This window comes from Pristiophorus japonicus, chromosome 30, assembly GCF_044704955.1.
Source record: "Pristiophorus japonicus isolate sPriJap1 chromosome 30, sPriJap1.hap1, whole genome shotgun sequence".
Lineage (NCBI taxonomy): Eukaryota > Metazoa > Chordata > Chondrichthyes > Pristiophoridae > Pristiophorus > Pristiophorus japonicus.
In genome coordinates, this window is record NC_092006.1 from 7,769,909 (window position 1) to 7,791,083 (window position 21,175).

The window sequence follows — 21,175 nt, forward strand, 5'->3', positions numbered from 1 at the left end:
CCTAAAACCCCGCCCCCCCGCTCTTTCCCCAGATCCCTGCAATCTTTTCTCCTTCGAGCATTTACCCAATTCCCACTCGGAAGGCTACAAGTGAATCGTGTCCACCGCCCAATCGGGTAACGCGTTCCAAATCCTAACCGTGAGATGCGTCAAAAGGTTTTTCCCCCTCATGCTGCCTCCGGTTCTTTTGCCTGTCGCCTTAAAGCCGCACCTTCTGCGGACCAGAGGCAACATGGAGCCAAGAGTTACTTACAGCCATGTGAACTTTTAGGGACTCCATAATGTTGAAGTGGATGTTGCACTTTGGGCAATCCTTCGGGATGGGAACTCCATTATTGATATTGCTTTCCGGCACTGTCGAAGAAGGGGACCGGAAAACGAAAGTGATTAGCACAGAAACAGGCTCAAATTAATTTCCTGCGCTTGATGGTCAGAAACAGAGGGGCAATTTTAAAATTTAAGTGGTGCCCATACTGATAATTTACCATGGGAGCTTCGATAGTGTAACATCGCTCGTCTCTCACCCCTTCCCCCCCACCTCAGCTCATCCACTGTTGGAACCCTCACCCATACCTTTGCTACCTCCAGACTTGACTATTCCAACGCACTCCTGGCTGGCCACGGGCTGTTGTCGACTTGCGATCGTAGAACGGGGCAGACCGAGTTAGCAACGGTACATCACAGCTGTGGCCTAGTGGGAGACGATTGGAGCTCGGGCTGGGGGAGGGCAGAACTTACCCGGAGCATCCGGACTCTGAGCGCAGCCCTGTGCTTCCCAACACCAATGTCCCTCACAGGGGGAAGGAGTATAAAAGCAGGGAAGTCCTGCTACAACTGTACAGGGAGTTGGTGAGGCCACACCTGGAGTACTGTGCACAGTTTTGGTCTCCTTATTTAAGGAGGGATATACTTGCATTGGAGGCAGTTCAGAGAAGGTTCATCAGGTTGATTCCGGGGTTGTCTTATGAGGAAAGGTCGAGCAGGTTGGGCCTGTACTCATTGGCATTTAGACCAACGAGAGGTGATCTTATTGAAACGTGTAAAATTTTGAGGGGGCTCGACAGGATAGATGCAGAGAGGATGTTTCCCCTCGTGGGGGAGGCTAGAACTAGGGGGCACATAGTTTCAGAATAAGGGGCCACTCATTTAAGACGGAGATGAGGAGGAATTTCTTCTCTGAGGGTTGTAAATCTGTGGAATTCGCTGCCTCAGAGAGCTGTGGAGGCTGGGTCATTGAATATATTTAAGGTGGCGATAGACAGATTTTTGAGCGATGAGGGAGTGAAGGGTTATGGGGAGCGGGCGGGGAAGTGGAGCTGAGTCCATGATCGGATCAGCCGTGATCGTATTAAATGGCGGAGCAGGCTCGAGGGGCTCAATGGCCGACTCCTGCTCCAAGTTCTTATGTTCTTGAGGAGTGAAAGGTAAAAAGCGCGCTTCTTACGTTTGAAGGGCGTGGTGTTGGTTAGTGTGTTCTTGAGCATGATCTGGGGGGCCGCGGCGGCGGTGGTCGTGATGATCTGCACGGACGGAAGGACGCTGCTCTTCACTAGCTCCTCAGGCTTGGGCCGGATTTCTGCTTTCGTGGCCTCTGCTGTCTTCAGTCGGATGAGATTAGTGTTCTGGAGGAAGTTGACTGGGGATTTAAAAGAGAGAGTTTTAAATGGCAGCCTGTTCCTTCCCCTCACAGCACACTCGGTTTGAGATAGTTAACGCATTAGCGGCGAGCCGGTGGGTGGAACGCGCGCAGCGCAACTCAAAGCACGTGTCCACGCGTTTCCCCTGCGGGGCAGGATGACCATCACAGCCAGGCCGCTATCACAAGCATCAGTGCGTGGTCGGCACAGAGCGCGGTCGGCACAGAGCACTCTCACATGGAGTGCACTTAAACAGTGTTGAAGTTGGGAATTTGGAGAGTGGAGGTCTCTAGTGAGTACAGGGTGAGCGCTGTGGGTTACTGAACTGACCCTTGCCCAGTTGGACAGTACCAGCTGTGGGTTACTGAACTGACCCTTGCCCAGTTGGACAGTACCAGCTGTGGGTTACTGAACTGACCCTTGCCCAGTTGGGCAGAACCAGCTGTGGGTCACTGAACTGACCCTTGCCCAGTTGGACAGTACCAGCTGTGGGTCACTGAACTGACCCTTGCCCAGTTGGACAGTACCAGCTGTGGGGTATTGAACTGACCCTTGCCCAGTTCCAGCTGTGGGTTATTGAACTGACCATTGCCCAGTTGGACAGTACCAGCTGTGGGTTATTGAACTGACCCTTGCCCAGTTGGACAATTCCAGCTGTGGGTTATTGAACTGACCATTGCCCAGTTGGACAGTACCAGCTGTGGGTTATTGAACTGACCATTGCCCAGTTGGACAGTACCAGCTGTGGGTTATTGAACTGACCATTGCCCAGTTGGGCAGTACCAGCTGTGGGTTACTGAACTGACCATTGCCCAGTTGGGCAGTATCAGCTGTGGGTCACTGAACTGACCGTGCCCAGTTGGGTAGTACGGACTCTGGCTCACATTTAAATCTGGATTTGAGCATTCAGATCCACTATAGTAGTGTTTCTTTGCAAAGGGAAAATACTCAGTGGTAAAAGAAAGGTCTTGCATTTCTATAGCACCTTTCACGACCACCCAAAGTGCTTTACAGCCAATGAAGTTCTTTTGGAGTGTAGTCACTATTGTACTGTGGGAAACACAGCAGCCAAATTGTGCACAGCAAGCTCCCACACACAGCAATAATGATAATGACCCAGATCATCTGTTTTGGTGATGTTGATTGAGGGATAAATATTGGCTCTAGGACACCGGGGAGAACTCCCCCTGCTCTTCTTCCAATAGTGGCCTCGGGATCTTTTACATCCACCTGAGGGGGCAGACGGGGCCTCAGTTTAACATCTCACCTGAATGACGGCACCTCCAACAGTGCGCGCTCCCTCAGTACTGCCCCTCCGACAGTACGGCGCGCTCTCAGTACCGCCCCTCCCAATAGCGCAGTACGGCGCTCCCTCAGTACTGCCCCTCCGACAGCGCAGTACAGCACTCCCTCAGTACTGCCCCTCCAACAGTGCAATGGCCATGGGTTTGAGCTCGTGCCTTCAGGAGAGGGGAGAAAACCCAACCGCTAGAGGAAAACGCTGAATGTAAAGTGCCCTTCCCCCCCAACCAAGTGACAGGTACTAACACTGTCATTCATTGGTTACAAAGCGCTTTGAGATAACCGAGGAAGCCATGAAGGCGCTGTATAAATCCAAATCTTTCTGTCTTTATACAAATGCAAGATCTTCTTGTCTCAACTTGCCCGAAGCTTGTGCACACACCAGCAAGGCTCTTCCTAGAATCAGAATGATACAACAGGCGGAGGCCATTCGGCCCATTGTTCCTGTGACGGCTCTTTGGACGAGCGATCCAATCAGTCCCACTACCCCCCTCCCCCCCACTCTTTCCCCCCATAAATATTTATCCAATACCCCTTTTGAAAGTTACTATTGAATCTGCTTCCACATCCTAACCCGCTATGTAAATATTTCTCCAGCCTCATCAAATTAGTCTCACTACCCCCCCACCCCGATCTTTCCCTGTAGTCCTATAAATTGTTCCTTTTAGAATATTTATCCAGTTCCCCTTTTGAAAGTTACTGCAGTGCACTCCAGATCATAACTCACTGCGTACAACAAAAACACAAAATTCCTCTCTATCTCCCCCTCTGGTTCTTTTGCCGATTATCGTCAATCTGTGTCCCTCTGGTTACCGACCCTCCTGCCCCGGGAACAGATTCTCCTGATTTACTCCGTCAAAACCTCTCGTGATTTTGAACCCCTCGATTAAATCTCCCCCTTAACCTTCTCTGCCCCAGGGAGAACCACCCCGGCTTCTCCACGTCACTGGAGTCCCTCATCCAACGTTCCCTTGCGCAGGTGTCAGGTGGTGTAGCGCAGCTCTTCCAACGAGAAGTTTTGCGCCTGCGGGAATTGTGAACGGGCCGCGCAGCCAAATTAAAAATTTGGCGGGGGGGGGGGAGCGGGAGCTTCAGGCAAGTTTAAATAAGAAAATCTTGCATTTATATAAAGAAACCAAGACTTGGATTTATATCGTGCCTTAATACAAGAACATAAGGAGCAGGAGTCGGCCATTCGGCCCCTCGAGCCTGCTCCACCATTCAATGAGATCATGGCTGATCTTCGACCTCAACTCCACTTTCCTGCCCAATCCCCTTATCCTTTGATTCTCTTAATAGCCAAAAATCTATCGATCTCGGCCTTGGATATACTCAACGACTGAGCCTCCACAGCCCTCTGGGGCAGAGAATTCCAAAGATTCACCACCCTCTGAGTGAAGAAATTCCTCCTCATCTCCGTCCTAAATGGCCGACTCCTTATCCTGAGACTGTGTGACCCCTGGTTCTAGACTCCCCAGCCCGGGGGAAACATCCTCCCTGCATCTACTCTGTCAAGCCCTGTAAGAATTGTGTACGTTTCAATGAGATCACCTCTCATTCTAGCGAATATACGCCGAGTCTACTCACTCTCCCAATCAGAACATAAGAAATAGGAGCGGGAGTCGGCCATACGACCCCTCGAGCCTCCTCCGCCATTTAATACGATCGTGGCTGATCCGATCATGGACTCAACTCCACTTCCCCGCCCGCTCCCCATCACCCTTTATCGTTTCAGAAACTGTCTATTTCTGTCTTAAATTTATTCAATGTCCCGGCTTCCACAGCTCTCTGAGGCAGCGAATTCCACAGATTTACAACCCTCTGAGAGAAGAAATTCCTCCTCATCTCAGTTTTAAATGGGCGGCCCCTTATTCCAAGACCGTGCCCCCTAGTTCTAGTCTCCCCCATCAGTGGAAACATCCTCTCTGCATCCACCTTGTCAAGCCCCCTCATAATCTTATACGTTTCGATAAGATCACCTCTCATTCTTCTGAATTCCAATGAGTGGAGGCCCAACCTGCTCAACCTTTCCTTATAAGTCAACCCCCTCATCTCCGGGATCAACCGAGTGAACCTTCTCTGAACTGCCTCCAAAACAAGTATATCCTTTTTGTAAATATGGAAACCAATAATGCCTCCTAGTTCTAGTCTCCCCCTCAGAGGACAATCCCCCCCATGCCAGGAATCAGTCTGGTGAACCTTCGTGGCACTCCCTCTGTGGCAACTAGAACATTATGTAAAGAGACCAAAACTGTACGTTGGAAGTGCTCAGGTTTGGTACCAGGGCTGAGCTGAAATTTTACACAATTACCCTCACCCCCACCCCGTCCAGCCCCCCCCCTCCCCTCCCCCGTCGGTGCCATTCTGGCAAGTCGCCTCTGCGCGCCCTCTTACCTAGTTTGTGGTCGTGGTTGGCGAGCTGGAGGGTGTGCGGATGGTGCAGAATGTTGGCCTGCGAGTGGGGGTGGAGCTGGGGCCGAGTCGGCGGCGGCGGAGGAGGAGCCTGGGCGTGCGGGTGGGGCTGCGGGGGCGGAGACGCCAGGGGCTGGGCCAGGCCCTTGGCCTGCAGGTGGGACGGCTGGGTCGGGCTGGTCTGCGCCGCCGGCTTCTGGGCGACTGGCGGCACCGTGCTGCGGATGGTCACCGTGGCCGGGATCACCGTGGTGACCGAGCCGGGGAAGGCGTTGGTGGCTGGCCGGATGGAGGTGACCGGAGACCACAGCTGAGGGACGCCCACTGCGGACTTGACAAACTGGGTAGCTGCTGGAGTGGGAAAGCCGGAGGGAGAGAGAGAGAGAAAAACAAGGAGAGAGATTAGGAAATAAAGATCTGTTTTCACACAAACATCAAACAGAACCGCACGGTTGCGAACGTAACATTTTGCTTTTCGCCAATAGGCATAACAGCAATGTGATCGATCCATTTTTAAACACCCGGGTAAGCCTCCTGATTTCAAGGTCAAGTCAAATCCCCAAACAACTTACACAATGGGGAGGGAAAGAATTTAGCACGAGCAAATGTGCTTTCTCGAGCCAAAAATACGGAAAACACTTGCCGCGATAACACCGTTTTGGGTGGAGTGCGCAAAAAAAAAACAGGGAAAGGATTAACGTTTAACGTAGGAGCTTTTATTTTTCGCACGTGGCCCATTCAAATTCCTTCGGGCGCGCGGTTCATCCAATCGCAAAGCCGTCGAAGGGGCCTGTGCGGGAGCGCTATGCGGCTTAAAGGTAACGGCGAGGCGAGTCATCCGCCCCTCCCATCTCCCCCCCACCACCCCGCCCAGAACTCAGCCGTCTACAGCGGCTGCGGAAGACTGAAGGCGCACTCAGCCAGTACACTGCCAGGCGGTACACAGTCACCGTTTGCCGGTTCTGGAACGCGCCTCCGGAATATCAATGCCAGACCAGAGAGTGTACCTTTGAGACCCGTTCCTTCTTGCCGTGCGGGGAGGAGACTGACGAAAGAGGATTAGAGCGGCGAGAGACTGTGGAGGGACGTGATCAGGGCCCAGGGGAGGCAGCACGGGCCGGCCCACACTGCGATGTGTGCGCGCACTCGGTCCGTGCAGCAGAGCTGGTCTCCAGTTAGTCTTGGGTAATCCTTGCCCCTGGACCAAGACCTCGCTCTGTCAAGCCCGTGTGGTGGCTGGTGTGCAACGGCCACCCCACGTTAAAAAAAATCCACCCACAGGCATCTTCCACCCTTCAGGATGTAGTTCAGGTCCTTCATTCGAAACACCTGTGAACTCGCCCGTTTTTTGGCGTGGAAGCAAGTCATCCTCGTTTCGAGGGACCGCATATGATTATAGCGCTCAACCCTAAAATAAGAAGGCTTACCCAAAAAGGCGACTGGGCGCGCAGTCAGGACGGCGCTCGACAAAAGCGCACCGCGCCGAAGAGTGGGGGGAGCTCAGGCCTGCGCTGCCTCGTGGAGGAAGCAGTGGCTCTGTGGCCGCGCCCAACGTCTCACGCACGTGTGGCGAGGCAGTAGGTGGGGGCGTCACGCCTGTACTGTTGACATGACGTGCAACTGCGGGGGGGGGGGGGGGGGTGGTGGGGGTCGCAAAGGACGGAGCGAGGGATGTAGAGGGAGGTTCGGCGTAGGCTGCGCTCGCACCCTGTCCCGGTTTGCCAACCCCCCCCCACCCCCCCATCCACTGCGGAGAGGCACCACAGAGGCCCGGCTTGCCAGCGGATCGGCGCGCGTTACCCCCCGCCTCCCCGGACCCGCGGCGGGGCGAGCTCCGCCAACTCCGAGAGGAGGAGGAGGGACTCGAGCGGCCGTTTAAAGATCGGGCTGGCGGAAGAGTTGCAAGTGAAGAACTGTTTTGTTTGCATTGTTCCCGGGGCGAGAGCGACACTGGAAAGGCGACAGTCTGCCCCGAGGCTTGTATCGACTGGGGAGGGTGTGGCACACATCCTTCTCGGAAGTAGATTAGCAAACCGGTCAGGGATTCACAACGAGCTGGTTGTTCTTCTAGCACAGGCCCGGCCAATGATTAGATTCGTTGAATTATATGGCCGCGGGGGAGGCCCGAACTCTCAGTCCTTGGTCCAGCACCGCAAGCACAACACCAGGGGGACTGCGACGGTGCTGGAGCACAGCTCAACAACTGCGGCAGCGGCCATCGAGGACCGAGGTGGAGTAATTTCCTCACTCGGAAGGTGGTGAATCTGTGGAATTCTCTACCCCAGAGGGCTGTAGAGGCTCAGCCATTGAGTATATTCGAGGCGGAGAAGGATAGATTTTTGGACTCGAGGGGAATGAAGGGGAGCGGGCGGGGTCAAAGATCAGCCGTGATCTCGATGAACGGCAGAGCAGGCTCGGGTGGGGGGGTGGGGCTAAGTCCTGCTCCTCGAGCACTTGAATCGAGCTCTCCCTCACAACTTTGCGACCATAACCAAACAGGCCGGGGGGGGGGGGGGGGGGGGGGGGGGTGAGTGGGGAGACCTGGTCCGCGCACCGGCACGAATTTGCAAACACGATTTACAGACAAAAAATAAATAAATCGAGAAACAGTTTTCATTTAACAACCCGCAGAACAAAACGACCAAGCTGACAAAGGTACGCGCCAATTCTCCACACCAATAACGAGTGCACTTTCTGCAATCACAAAGTGCTGTTTATCCCTCCCCAAACCTCCCGTTCGAATGACAGATTGGTGCGGGATTCCGATCAACAATGTTCTATTGATGCACTTTAAAAAAAACTAGTTGATCGCCCATGGCATTGCTCACGGTCTGCCTCATCCAAGTGGCAGCAAAGAAGTTGGCGAAAAGGTGTTACGTAGCGGCTGAGCGGCAGATAAAAGCCCCCTTTCCTCCCGGTTCATAACCCCCACCCCCACCACAGCAGCAAAGCCACCGATCTTTCCACACGTTACGACAGGAGAGGAGGAGGGTTGCGTTATCTGCGTGACGAGGGAAAGGACACGGGGTCGCGCGATCGCGGCTCCGAGGGGGCCGCAGGCCAGGTGCGTGGCTCGGACCCGGGGATCTGCGCCACCAGTACGCAGGGTGTGGACACAATGCTCCAGAGACCTTGTTACTCGGAGGCGTGGAGCGCGTTGCGACGACACGCTCGCGCCGCAGCTGGGCGAGGGTCCAAGGCGCGACCGACAGGCTGAACTGGCGTCCCGCTGCCGCTCCAGAGGCCGAGACCCAAGCGCAAAGGGAGGGTGGATCCGCTGAACCCGACCGCGAGCCGCTGACGCAACGGAGACCCCCCGCCCCCCCAAAGGTTAGGGGCATCCGTAATAACAAAGTGCCCATTTCGAAAATGCGATCGGTTCTTGCTGACCATCAGTCACGTGGTTAGCAGTCAGTCAGTCGCAGCCTTCAAGGCAAACGCAACAGCCTCCTTCTCCTCCTGACACTGGGCTTCAGGTCGACCAAGCTCGGATATGCGATCCCACAAAGACTTCCTTGCTGCAGCTAGCACTGGGGGGGGGGGGGGCACAGCAAGCGGGAAGAACAAGTCTGCACAAGAGCCGATTCCAGCTCCCGTTCCTCAGACTCCCCTCTGCCCACCATCCCCCGAAAGGCTCTGAAATCCCGAGTCACATGGTCCAGGGCCATCTTTAAGCGGGGCAAGAAAGGCGCCACAATAGCCAAGGGGAAAGTCACCCGACCCGGGCGCTTTCGGGAAAAGGGAACCCAGAACACAAATGGGAGCCTTTCGGGAAAGCGACTTGTGTTAAGAGGCAGAGAGAGTGCGAGACACACCAAGGAGTGAACGGAAGGGGTAGCTTACAGAAAGTGGCGGGGGGGGGGGGGGCAGTGGGAGAAGAGGAAAAAAAGTGTACGAGTGCCAAAGAGAGCAGAAAAACAGGGCAGAGGCAAAGAATCACAGATAGACTAAAGTCACAGAGGAGAGAGAATTTTAGAGAGGGAACAAATTGAGGAGAGTTGGTGTGGATTAAACAAATATACATCAGCCATGAGCAATGCCATGGGAGGTCAACTCGTTTATCATCCCCCATTTTACTTTCCTGGTTTTACCCATTCAATCTTTCAATAGTCAGCTTTTTGGTTTGTAAGATTTAGTTTACATCCGACGTGTCCCTGGTTATGTTTCTCAGTAGACGGATATATCTCAGTTCACCTCCCTGAACTTTACGCCCCTCCTCGAGTTTGATTCCCACCTGTGCGACTCCAAACTAAGCGGCTTCTCACGGTCCGAGCGATTGCGTGTGGGACGCTCTTCGGGGCGGAGCTGCGCGCAAACTGCGTCGACCGACATGCTTTCCCCCCCCCCACCCCAACTTTTGAGTTCCCGTCGGCGCTCGTCCCGTGACTGGCCAGCGCGCGGCTTGCCGAAAACACTGAGCTGCGGTGGCTCGAAGGCCGGGAGGGGGCGGAGAGGCGGTGGTCGGCTTTGTTGGAAGTGCGTTCCTGTCAACTGCTCCCGACTCGGGCCGTGGGGTGTTGAAGACGCCGCGTGCGACGGGCACGGCACCGAATCGTACACTGCCGTCGAGGTGAGGTTTGGATCTGCTGAGTATTACACTGGGCCTTTGTACACAACACACAAGTCAAGAGATCGACGCGTCTGTCTGCTTCCTGCCACCCTTGCTTCAGCCGCCCGATTGCTCTGCGATCGTGCGATGTGGTCGGCAGTCGCTCCCCTGTCTCGGTGCCAGGGTTACCAATTCAGACAGGACCGACAGGAACCAAAAGCAGCAGAAGACAGCTTTCACACCGGCCGGTCGGGGAGGGTGGGAGGGGGAAGACAGGCAACCACCAGGGCGGAGAAAGCCACGGGCGGTGGGATTCGGCCGAGACCCGACAACATGCTCACCCGCTCAGACCACGCACGCTCTCCCCCATTCCCAGCCACCGTCTTCTATCGCAGGACCGCCCTGGAACAAGTCGAACCGAGCAAACTACAACATAAGAAATAGGATTCGGCCATTCGGCCCCTCGAGCCTGCTCCGCCATTCAATACGATCACTGCTGATCTGATCTTGGCCTCAAGCTCCACTTTTCCGCCCGCTCCCCATAACCCTCGACACCTGTGTCCCAGAACACCCCCTCAGCCTGGCTCCTGGTCCACTTCCCAGCCTCCGGTTCTGACCCTGAACATTCCCCCCTCCTGCCCACAACTCCTCTGCCGGCCGGCCTCCCTCACGTCCGCAGCAGTTCTTAGGATATTCCGTCACAGGGCTAGAGCCAGCAAGACCACCAGCCTCGAGGCAGAGGAGCACCCTGTTGCCCCTTTAGCTTCATCTTCATCTCCGAGCGGTTCAAAAAATTTATGTTCAGTAAACCGGCTAAATCGGAAGAGAAATTGCTGGGGAAAGATGCGGAGCGAGAGACAGACACGGGCGAGAATGCGGAGGTGGGGGGAGGGGGAGGGGGTGCGGGAGGGAGCCACAGGACGAAAAAGATTGCGCAGAAACAGGGTGGGACAGTAAAACGTGTACGGGAGGAGAGAGGAGGAAAGTAGCGAGAGAAAGATCAGAACGTGAGAAGGGATTGCAAAGGCAGACACTCACGGACAGTGCAACGGTGAGAGAGGGGAAAAAAGATTGAAGGTTGCGAGACAGTGAGGCGAGAGAGCCAGTGACGAGACCATTTATTCCCCTCCTTCCCCACAATCCGTGAGCTACAGGAAACCAACTAGTTTTTGTTGGCGTTTTGCTGCCCGATTGTTGCTGTTGCCCATCTGTCTGTGATTTATCACTGAATGTCCGGTCTCGGTTTTGTTTCCCCCCCAATTGTACGTTTGCCACAGTTCCACTCTGAACTCGACAACGGCGGCCAAACCTTGTGCTGCCTGGCCTGTGGCGCTCGCGGGGGCGGAGGGCCAATTGCTCCTGGTTTCCTCAGCGAGGGACCCCGGGTCCAGCAGGAATAAGCTCCTCGCGGGACCGGCGCGCAGTGCGCTTTCGGAGGCGGCTGATCTGTCGGAGGCTCGGCCGCGGTTCCCGAGGAAGGCGATCGCTGCTCACTGTGAGCGAGACCCGCGCGCCTTTGGAAACCATGGAGCTGCCGGGCGCCACCGCGCGCTCGTGCCGTCGGCCGAGACACGGGTGGCGGCACGAGGTCAGACCTGTCAGAATCCCTCACAGTCAAAGGAACACCCAAGTCCTGCTGCATCTCTACGTACAGGAAAGTACAATCGGGTGTGGGACTTGAGGGCCAACGCCTCCCACAGCTCAGCTCCAGCTGCCAAGCTCCACATGGGCCAACAGAAGCAGTTAGCAGCACTGTTGATATTCCCAATCGGAGAGACATGGCGGGCGGCTGGGATCAGAACTCACAGAGTGGCTGGCCTCCCGACAGAGAGTGCGAGACCCCCGTCCTTCAAACACTGCCCAGTCCCAATTGGCAAGACTCCACTCCCATTCCCTACCCCCCCACCCATCTGCTTGATCACCGCAGGCCACGTTCTTCTCCGGCAAACAGTACCATCCACCAAACTGCCCGACAGACTGGGCTGTCCCAGAGCGCAGGCTCAACTCTTGGCTGCCAGCATCACCCCAGGTCCCTTTTGCTGGTCTCTGGTCCCGAACCTAGTTACACTGCCGCAGGCCCAGCCTAGTTCCCAACCCCTTGCCCTCCAATTCCCCCCCAGTCACAGCTCGACGCACTGTGTGGGCACCATCAGGCCCGCGGCTACAGATTCATCGCAACAAGGCTATACGAACCGTGCCGGGGGGGGGGGGGGGAGGGCATTGGTTGGTGGTCTATTGCCATAAATCCAGCCCATCGGTAATACAATGCGTGCGAGAGAAAGAGAGTGCGTGAGACCTATAGAAAGAGTGAGGAGTCCGAGATAGAGAGAGCGCGAGAGAAAAAAAAAGCAAAAGTTCGAGAGAAAAGGTAGGAGATCGAAACGTACACACGCACTCCATGCACACACACACACACACACACACACACTCTCTCCACCGCGCGTGCACACTCACTCCACGCACACGCTCCATGGCGTGCACACGCGCACACCCAATGAACACACCACGGCGCGCACACACACACGCTCTCTCTCTCTCTACGGTGCGCACAGTCCATGCACACAATGTGGGCTCTAAACGGAGTACGAGTGCTACAATGGTTTTTATCCGTTAGCAACACCATGGGAGATCAACTGGTCTGACCAGAGTAAGTTTTTTTTTCTCTGAGTTAGCTTTCCCAAGCAGTATTTCCCTCGCTTTTACTTTTTGCCAGCGCTGGTCCAAACTACACGGCCTCCGACACTCACGTGGCGCTCGCTCCTCCTCCGCCAGAGAGGCCTGAATCCGGGAGAGGCAGGCTCGTTTGCTGTCCCGCATCGGCTGCCGCCGCCGCCGGGCCGGTTCGGCCGCGCCGCGCTCCTGCGGCTTCCTCCCCCGCGCCAGCTGCTTGCGCAGACGGCAGGAGCGCTGTCGCTCGCGCTGCCGCCGCCGCTCCTCCTCGGTCCTCCGCTGCACGGAGCGGGCCAGGGCACGCAGGTGCTGGGGGTCGCCGTCCCGCACCAGCTCGGCCACCCGCTCGGCCGCCCGCTTGCGGAGGCGCCAGGCCCGCTGGCGCTCGCGGCCCTGCCGCCGGTGCTCCTCCAGGGACAGGGGCCGGGGGTCGCGGGCCCGCCGAGGCAGGCACTGGGCCAGCTTGAGGAGGCGCTGGGGGTCGCGCTCCTCGGGGTGCTCGGCGTGGACCGTGGCCAGGCGCGTGCGGAGGCGCCAGGCATCCGCGTGCTCATGCGGTGGTCGGGCGCGCCTGGCGAGAGGCCGGTCCGCATGCCGCTGTCTCTGATCCTCTTCGAGCGGGAGGCGGGAGGGTGGGGCGCTCTTGCTCTCAGTTGGGAGCCCATCTTCTTGGGGCTCGATGCTGTGCTGCACAACTTCAGATTTGAGCCGCTGAGTCAAGGGGGGCTGCTTTTGCCCGTGGTCACACAGTCGCCCTTCCGACCCTGGGCAGGGGTCACACAGTCGCCCTTCCGACCCTGGGCTGGGGTCACACAGTCGCCCTTCCGACCCTGGGCTGGGGTCACACAGTCGCCCTTCCGACCCTGGGCTGGGGTCACACAGTCGCCCTTCCGACCCTGGGCTGGGGTCACACAGTCGCCCTTCCGACCCTGGGCTGGGGTCACACAGTCGCCCTTCCGACCCTGGGCTGGGGTCACACAGTCGCCCTTCCGACCCTGGGCTGGGGTCACACAGTCGCCCTTCCGACCCTGGGCTGGGGTCACACAGTCGCCCTTCCGACCCTGGGCTGGGGTCACACAGTCGCCCTTCCGACCCTGGGCTGGGGTCACACAGTCGCCCTTCCGACCCTGGGCTGGGGTCACACAGTCGCCCTTCCGACCCTGGGCTGGGGTCACACAGTCGCCCTTCCGACCCTGGGCTGGGGTCACACAGTCGCCCTTCCGACCCTGGGCTGGGGTCACACAGTCGCCCTTCCGACCCTGGGCTGGGGTCACACAGTCGCCCTTCCGACCCTGGGCTGGGGTCACACAGTCGCCCTTCCGACCCTGGGCTGGGGTCACACAGTCGCCCTTCCGACCCTGGGCTGGGGTCACACAGTCGCCCTTCCGACCCTGGGCTGGGGTCACACAGTCGCCCTTCCGACCCTGGGCTGGGGTCACACAGTCGCCCTTCCGACCCTGGGCTGGGGTCACACAGTCGCCCTTCCGACCCTGGGCTGGGGTCACACAGTCGTCGTTCCGACCCTGGACTGGGGGCACACAGTCGTCGTTCCGACCCTGGACTGGGGTCGCACGGCCGCTCTTCGGATCCCGGCCCTTGCGGCGAGAGAGACCGAGGTTGTCCCGGGGCACGATCGCACGGCCGCTGCTCCCAAGGCAGTGACGCACCCGGTACCAGAGGTTGGACACTATGCCGAACCCCTTACAGAACAAAAAATAAATAAATCAACTGTGGGATTTGGTGCAGCTCTATATTTAATCATTAAAAACTTGCGCTTGTCTACACTTCCCTCAACTATTGCCATTAGGAATTCTTATTTATTGGGGAACCGAGCCGTGCAAACCGTTTCTCCGCAATTGCAGATCCGCAGTCAGTAAAGGCGAGAATCCCGTTGCAGTGTACACAGGTGGTCCCCAATAAATGCAGATGTGGAAAATTTAGAATGGAAATATATAATGAAGGGCATTTGGGTCTGACTTTAAAATGTGCAACTAAATATCATCTGCGCGCCTGCCTCAATTACTGCCCCCACCCCCTCCCTCCCTCCCCTCTACAGCCCTCAATGCACCTGAAAGCTACACCTATTCTCCACTCCCCGCGTGCAATGGCATGGGACTTCAGCTAACATTACGCGCACGTCACCATTTATAAATTCCCAGCCCGTCATTTAGAATGGAATCGCTGGATTGGTGCCCGGTCGGGTGCTGCGCCCGCATTGGAGACGGAACAGCGCCACCACTAGCAGGAGGCTGCAATTACAGCGTGACGCGTTGACATAGGAAATCTCCCATTATAAATTATGGACTCATTGCCAAAAGATAGAAAAATAAGGTCGGATAATTAACATCTGCACATCCTGGTCCCAATTATCCCCCCCCCCCCCCACCTCCCTCCGACAATTCAGCCCCTGAACATTAAACTTGGTCTTGACTCCCTATTGGAAACACCTCTAGTTTTCCCTTGAATTTCATTAGGCGCGTCTCACTGCGTTCCAATTCCTGCCCTGTCTGCAATGCTAGCCCAAACTACACCGCTTCCAAGACTCACGCTGTGGCTGATCCTCTGGATGAGTATTCTGGGAGCGTTGGACGAGGTCGTGGTGGCTCTGGGGATCTCGCTTCTGCGGCCGTGACTGTGCCAGGCGTTTTCGTAGTCGGTAGGCGCGCTGTCGCTCGCAGCCCCTCAGCCGCCGCTGCTCTTTGATCAGGCCGGCGGCGCTCTGCTGGGCTTCTTCGGCCGGGCGCGGACGCTCGCCCCTGGGCCCGCCGAGCCGGCAGGCCCGCTGGCGCTCGCACTGGCGCCGCCGCCGGTCCGCAATGCGCTTCTGGATGCAGCGGGCCAGCTCGTGGAGCTGCCGGGGGTCGTGGTCCTGCACCTGCTCCGCCAGGACCTCGGCCGCCCGCTTGCGGAACCGCCAGGCCCGCTGCCGCTCGCGGCCCTGCCGCCGGTGCTCCTCCAGCGACAGGGGCCGGGGGGTCCGCAGGCGGGTGGGGAGGCGCTGGGCCAGCTGGAGGAGGCGCTGGGGGTCGAAGCCCTCCGGGTGCCTGGCGAGGATCTCGGCGATGCGCATCCGAAGGCGCCAAGCTTCGCCGTGTTCCCCTCCGGCGGAGGGCAGGCCTCCACAGTCTCGCTGCTGCTGCTCCTTGGCGCAGCGGGCCGCCTGCTTCTGGAGCAGGGCGCTTCGAGCGCGCTGCTGCTGTTGATCGGTCAGGAGCGCAGATTGTTGGATCCCTCGGCCAACGTGTTCGCTGTCCCGCCGACGCTCTTCGGCCGGGGACGGCGGTCGGATGCACCCTGGACTGCGGGCGGGCTGCGGCGATTGCTCGGAGTACAGAGAGCCCTGTGGCAGGGGAGGCTGGACCGGCTCCAGTTTATAGCCGGACTGTTGCGCCTGCTCGGGCGAGCGAGTGCCTTGTGGCGAGAGAGCTTGGGCTTGCCCCAGATTACAGGCGCGTCGTTGCTGCTCCGGAAACGGAGACGCAGCTGGTACGAGGTGTCGGACTTGTTGCACACTATGCTGAACCCCTTACAGAACAAAGAAAGAAAGAAATCGCCTAAGTTTTGGTGCATCAGATAGCTACGTAAAATATATCTATTTTAAAACTGCGTGACCTCCCCCCCCCCCGCCCACATCTGTCGACCCTACCCCCACCCGCTGTTCCAATCACCCGCCGGGTTCCCGCTAACCTGTCGGCAGTCCGCCATTGTTGGCGGCGAGATTTGCAGAGGCCGGCACAACTCACACGCCAGCTCTCCTACTCTAGCCCCCAAGGCTTCAGGTCTCGCCTAGGCCGAGAGGCGCCCGGACAGGACAGAGAGGGCGCCAGCGTGACTCCCACCCGCCAGGGTCCCGGTCTGGTGCGCCCGGACACAACCGTCATGGGTCTGAGGGAGCGGAGATCACGAGACAAGGCCTCCAACACAAGACACGGGCCCCATTGCTTCAAGCACTGCCCGCAATTCAAACAGGCTCCCTCCTCCTCGTTGGCAAAAACTTAAAGCATTTACGACCACCCCAGGCCGAAACCCATGTCCCCTTTCAAGCTCATTTACTCCCCCTAATCTGCTCGCCCCACCCCAGGTCTCCCCTCCCTCGTTCTAGTCTCTGGGTCCTTTCCCAGCACCACACCAGAGCCACAGCTGGGAATTCAATGCAACAACACCTGGAAGGGGCATAACCACTGCATTCGGGGGCCTTTTGCAAATCAAACTCCTGCAGTAAGGGGGTCGGGCGAAAGACAGCGGAAGAAAAAAAAAAAAAGTGCGAGAGAGATTTAGGGATAGATGGAAAGACACGGAGATGAAAACAAAAAGGAGTGCAGGAGAGAAAGTACAGAAGAGGAAGAGGGGAAACGGGATACGAGAACGCACCGCAACTAAATGGACAGAAATGGAGGGAGTGAGCATCCGATAGCAGTACAGAAGATCAACTCGATTTTCTTCAATGTCATTTTCTTGGAGTTAGTTAGTTTCCCCCCCCCCCCCCCCTATTTTAGCCAGCACCCGCCCAAACCACATGGACCTCTAAGACTCGCACTGCCGCCGATCTTCTTCGGCCACGGGGCCTGTGTCTCGCTGGTTGGCGGGGCAACTTGGAGAAGACAGCGGGGTTGCCGAGCACCTGGTTAATCGGCTCCGAGCTGCGCGCCCAGCGTTTGTGAAGGAGCCAATCTCTGCCACGCCCCCCACCCAATGGAGCACCGGCGCTCCAGGTGTCGCTGCTTGGGGAAGGCGCTTGGGCGGGGGACGATCCACGGGGCCCTCTGCGTACATTTCGCCCCCAGCTTTCGGAGACCCCAAACTGCTGCCCCACACGTAAGCACACGTGCGTGTGGAAACATTGTGCTTGTTGAGAGAGAGAGGGCGGGCGCGACAGAGAGAGAGAGAGAGAGGGCGGGCGCGACAGAGAGAGAGAGAGAGAGAGAGGGCGGGCGCGACAGAGAGAGAGAGAGAGAGAGAGGGCGGGCGCGACAGAGAGAGAGAGAGAGAGAGAGGGCGGGCGCGACAGAGAGAGAGAGAGAGAGGGCGGGCGCGACAGAGAGAGAGAGAGAGAGGGCGGGCGCGACAGAGAGAGAGAGAGAGGGCGGGCGCGACAGAGAGAGAGAGAGAGGGCGGGCGCGACAGAGAGAGAGAGAGGGCGGGCGCGACAGAGAGAGAGAGGGCGGGCGCGACAGAGAGAGAGAGGGCGGGCGCGACAGAGAGAGAGAGGGCGGGCGCGACAGAGAGAGAGAGGGCGGGCGCGACAGAGTGAGAGAGGGCGGGCGCGACAGAGAGAGAGAGGGCGGGCGCGACAGAGAGAGAGAGGGCGGGCGCGACAGAGAGAGAGAGGGCGGGCGCGACAGAGAGAGAGAGGGCGGGCGCGACAGAGAGAGAGAGGGCGGGCGCGACAGAGAGAGAGAGGGCGGGCGCGACAGAGAGAGAGAGGGCGGGCGCGACAGAGAGAGAGAGGGCGGGCGCGACAGAGAGAGAGAGGGCGGGCGCGACAGAGAGAGAGAGGGCGGGCGCGACAGAGAGAGAGAGGGCGGGCGCGACAGAGAGAGAGAGGGCGGGCGCGACAGAGAGAGAGAGGGCGGGCGCGACAGAGAGAGAGAGGGCGGGCGCGACAGAGAGAGAGAGGGCGGGCGCGACAGAGAGAGAGAGGGCGGGCGCGACAGAGAGAGAGAGGGCGGGCGCGACAGAGAGAGAGAGGGCGGGCGCGACAGAGAGAGAGAGGGCGGGCGCGACAGAGAGAGAGAGGGCGGGCGCGACAGAGAGAGAGAGGGCGGGCGCGACAGAGAGAGAGAGGGCGGGCGCGACAGAGAGAGAGAGGGCGGGCGCGACAGAGAGAGAGAGGGCGGGCGCGACAGAGAGAGAGAGGGCGGGCGCGACAGAGAGAGAGAGGGCGGGCGCGACAGAGAGAGAGAGGGCGGGCGCGACAGAGAGAGAGAGGGCGGGCGCGACAGAGAGAGAGAGGGCGGGCGCGACAGAGAGAGAGAGGGCGGGCGCGACAGAGAGAGAGAGGGCGGGCGCGACAGAGAGAGAGAGGGCGGGCGCGACAGAGAGAGAGAGGGCGGGCGCGACAGAGAGAGAGAGGGCGGGCGCGACAGAGAGAGAGAGGGCGGGCGCGACAGAGAGAGAGAGGGCGGGCGCGACAGAGAGAGAGAGGGCGGGCGCGACAGAGAGAGAGAGGGCGGGCGCGACAGAGAGAGAGAGGGCGGGCGCGACAGAGAGAGAGAGGGCGGGCGCGACAGAGAGAGAGAGGGCGGGCGCGACAGAGAGAGAGAGGGCGGGCGCGACAGAGAGAGAGAGGGCGGGCGCGACAGAGAGAGAGAGGGCGGGCGCGACAGAGAGAGAGAGGGCGGGCGCGACAGAGAGAGAGAGGGCGGGCGCGACAGAGAGAGAGAGGGCGGGCGCGACAGAGAGAGAGAGGGCGGGCGCGACAGAGAGAGAGAGGGCGGGCGCGACAGAGAGAGAGAGGGCGGGCGCGACAGAGAGAGAGAGGGCGGGCGCGACAGAGAGAGAGAGGGCGGGCGCGACAGAGAGAGAGAGGGCGGGCGCGACAGAGAGAGAGAGGGCGGGCGCGACAGAGAGAGAGAGGGCGGGCGCGACAGAGAGAGAGAGGGCGGGCGCGACAGAGAGAGAGAGGGCGGGCGCGACAGAGAGAGAGAGGGCGGGCGCGACAGAGAGAGAGAGGGCGGGCGCGACAGAGAGAGAGAGGGCGGGCGCGACAGAGAGAGAGAGGGCGGGCGCGACAGAGAGAGAGAGGGCGGGCGCGACAGAGAGAGAGAGGGCGGGCGCGACAGAGAGAGAGAGGGCGGGCGCGACAGAGAGAGAGAGGGCGGGCGCGACAGAGAGAGAGAGGGCGGGCGCGACAGAGAGAGAGAGGGCGGGCGCGACAGAGAGAGAGAGGGCGGGCGCGACAGAGAGAGAGAGGGCGGGCGCGACAGAGAGAGAGAGGGCGGGCGCGACAGAGAGAGAGAGGGCGGGCGCGACAGAGAGAGAGAGGGCGGGCGCGACAGAGAGAGAGAGGGCGGGCGCGACAGAGAGAGAGAGGGCGGGCGCGACAGAGAGAGAGAGGGCGGGCGCGACAGAGAGAGAGAGGGCGGGCGCGACAGAGAGAGAGAGGGCGGGCGCGACAGAGAGAGAGAGGGCGGGCGCGACAGAGAGAGAGAGGGCGGGCGCGACAGAGAGAGAGGGGGCGGGCGCGACAGAGAGAGAGGGGGCGGGCGCGACAGAGAGAGAGAGGGCGGGCGCGACAGAGAGAGAGAGGGCGGGCGCGACAGAGAGAGAGAGGGCGGGCGCGACAGAGAGAGAGAGGGCGGGCGCGACAGAGAGAGAGAGGGCGGGCGCGACAGAGAGAGAGAGGGCGGGCGCGACAGAGAGAGAGAGGGCGGGCGCGACAGAGAGAGAGAGGGCGGGCGCGACAGAGAGAGAGAGGGCGGGCGCGACAGAGAGAGAGAGGGCGGGCGCGACAGAGAGAGAGAGAGGGCGGGCGCGACAGAGAGAGAGAGAGGGCGGGCGCGACAGAGAGAGAGAGGGCAGGCGCGACAGAGAGAGAGAGGGCGGGCGCGACAGAGAGAGAGAGGGCGGGCGCGACAGAGAGAGAGAGGGCGGGCGCGACAGAGAGAGAGAGGGCGGGCGCGACAGAGAGAGAGAGGGCGGGCGCGACAGAGAGAGAGAGGGCGGGCGCGACAGAGAGAGAGAGGGCGGGCGCGACAGAGAGAGAGAGGGCGGGCGCGACAGAGAGAGAGAGGGCGGGCGCGACAGAGAGAGAGAGGGCGGGCGCGACAGAGAGAGAGAGGGCGGGCGCGACAGAGAGAGAGAGGGCGGGCGCGACAGAGAGAGAGAGGGCGGGCGCGACAGAGAGAGAGAGGGCGGGCGCGACAGAGAGAGAGAGGGCGGGCGCGACAGAGAGAGAGGGCGGGCGCGACAGAGAGAGAGAGGGCGGGCGCGACAGAGAGAGAGAGAGCGCGCGCGACAGAGAGAGAGAGAGCGCGCGCGACAGAGAGAGAGCGCGCGCGACAGAGAGAGAGAGAGCGCGCGCGACAGAGAGAGAGAGGGCGGGCGCGACAGAGAGAGAGAGAGAGAGAGCGCGCGTGCAGGCTTCTGGGAACGTTGGGCTCGAGGGGGACACTGGAGAATCGCGCTGCTTCGGGGGTACGGGGGGGGGGGGCGGGTGGCTCTGCTTGAATCCGCACCAGCCGCTGGCGGAGACGTGGAGCTCGAGCGCGCCCGCTTGCTCGCTGCCGCCTCCGTCGGTCGCTCTTGGGAGAGGTCGGGCCCGGTTCAACGAGATTGCCGAGACTTCGCACGTCTGGAAACGTTGGACACGGGGTGGATCGTGTTCCTGCCAGCGGGCGCTCCACTTGAATCCTTGCCGTTCCACTCGGGCGCGCCCCCGCGGCGGCTCTTCGGTCGGACGACGCGCACGGCTCGGCGAACGCGGGAGCTCCAGAGGCTGCTCCTCAGGTCCCTGCCGCTCCTCGGGAAACGGCAGGCTGGCGGCCTCTTGCGCTGAAGGGGGCCCACCTTCTCGGAGCTCTTGGTCCTCAGACTCTGGGCGCCGACAGCAATTGGATTTGCCCGAGATTCGGGTCGCTCCCGTCACCCTTCAGACTGAGGGGCT

At 59.6% G+C, this 21,175-nt stretch overlaps 1 protein-coding gene across 7 annotated transcripts in view; it reads right to left on the reverse strand.

Moving 5' to 3' along the window:
- pogzb (pogo transposable element derived with ZNF domain b) overlaps positions 1-21,175 on the reverse strand; it is a 108,989-nt gene that overhangs the window by 46,983 nt on the left and 40,831 nt on the right. For 5 of the 7 annotated variants that reach the window (XM_070868612.1, XM_070868616.1, XM_070868614.1 and 2 more), the window contains exons 6-8: positions 5,334-5,702; positions 1,445-1,636; positions 254-354 (exon numbers count right to left, since the gene is read on the reverse strand). In XM_070868612.1, coding sequence (XP_070724713.1) covers positions 254-354; positions 1,445-1,636; positions 5,334-5,702 — 662 coding nt within the window. The remainder of the gene's footprint in view (positions 1-253; positions 355-1,444; positions 1,637-5,333; positions 5,703-21,175) is intronic. The other 2 variants (XM_070868617.1, XM_070868613.1) reach the window with 1 other exon arrangement.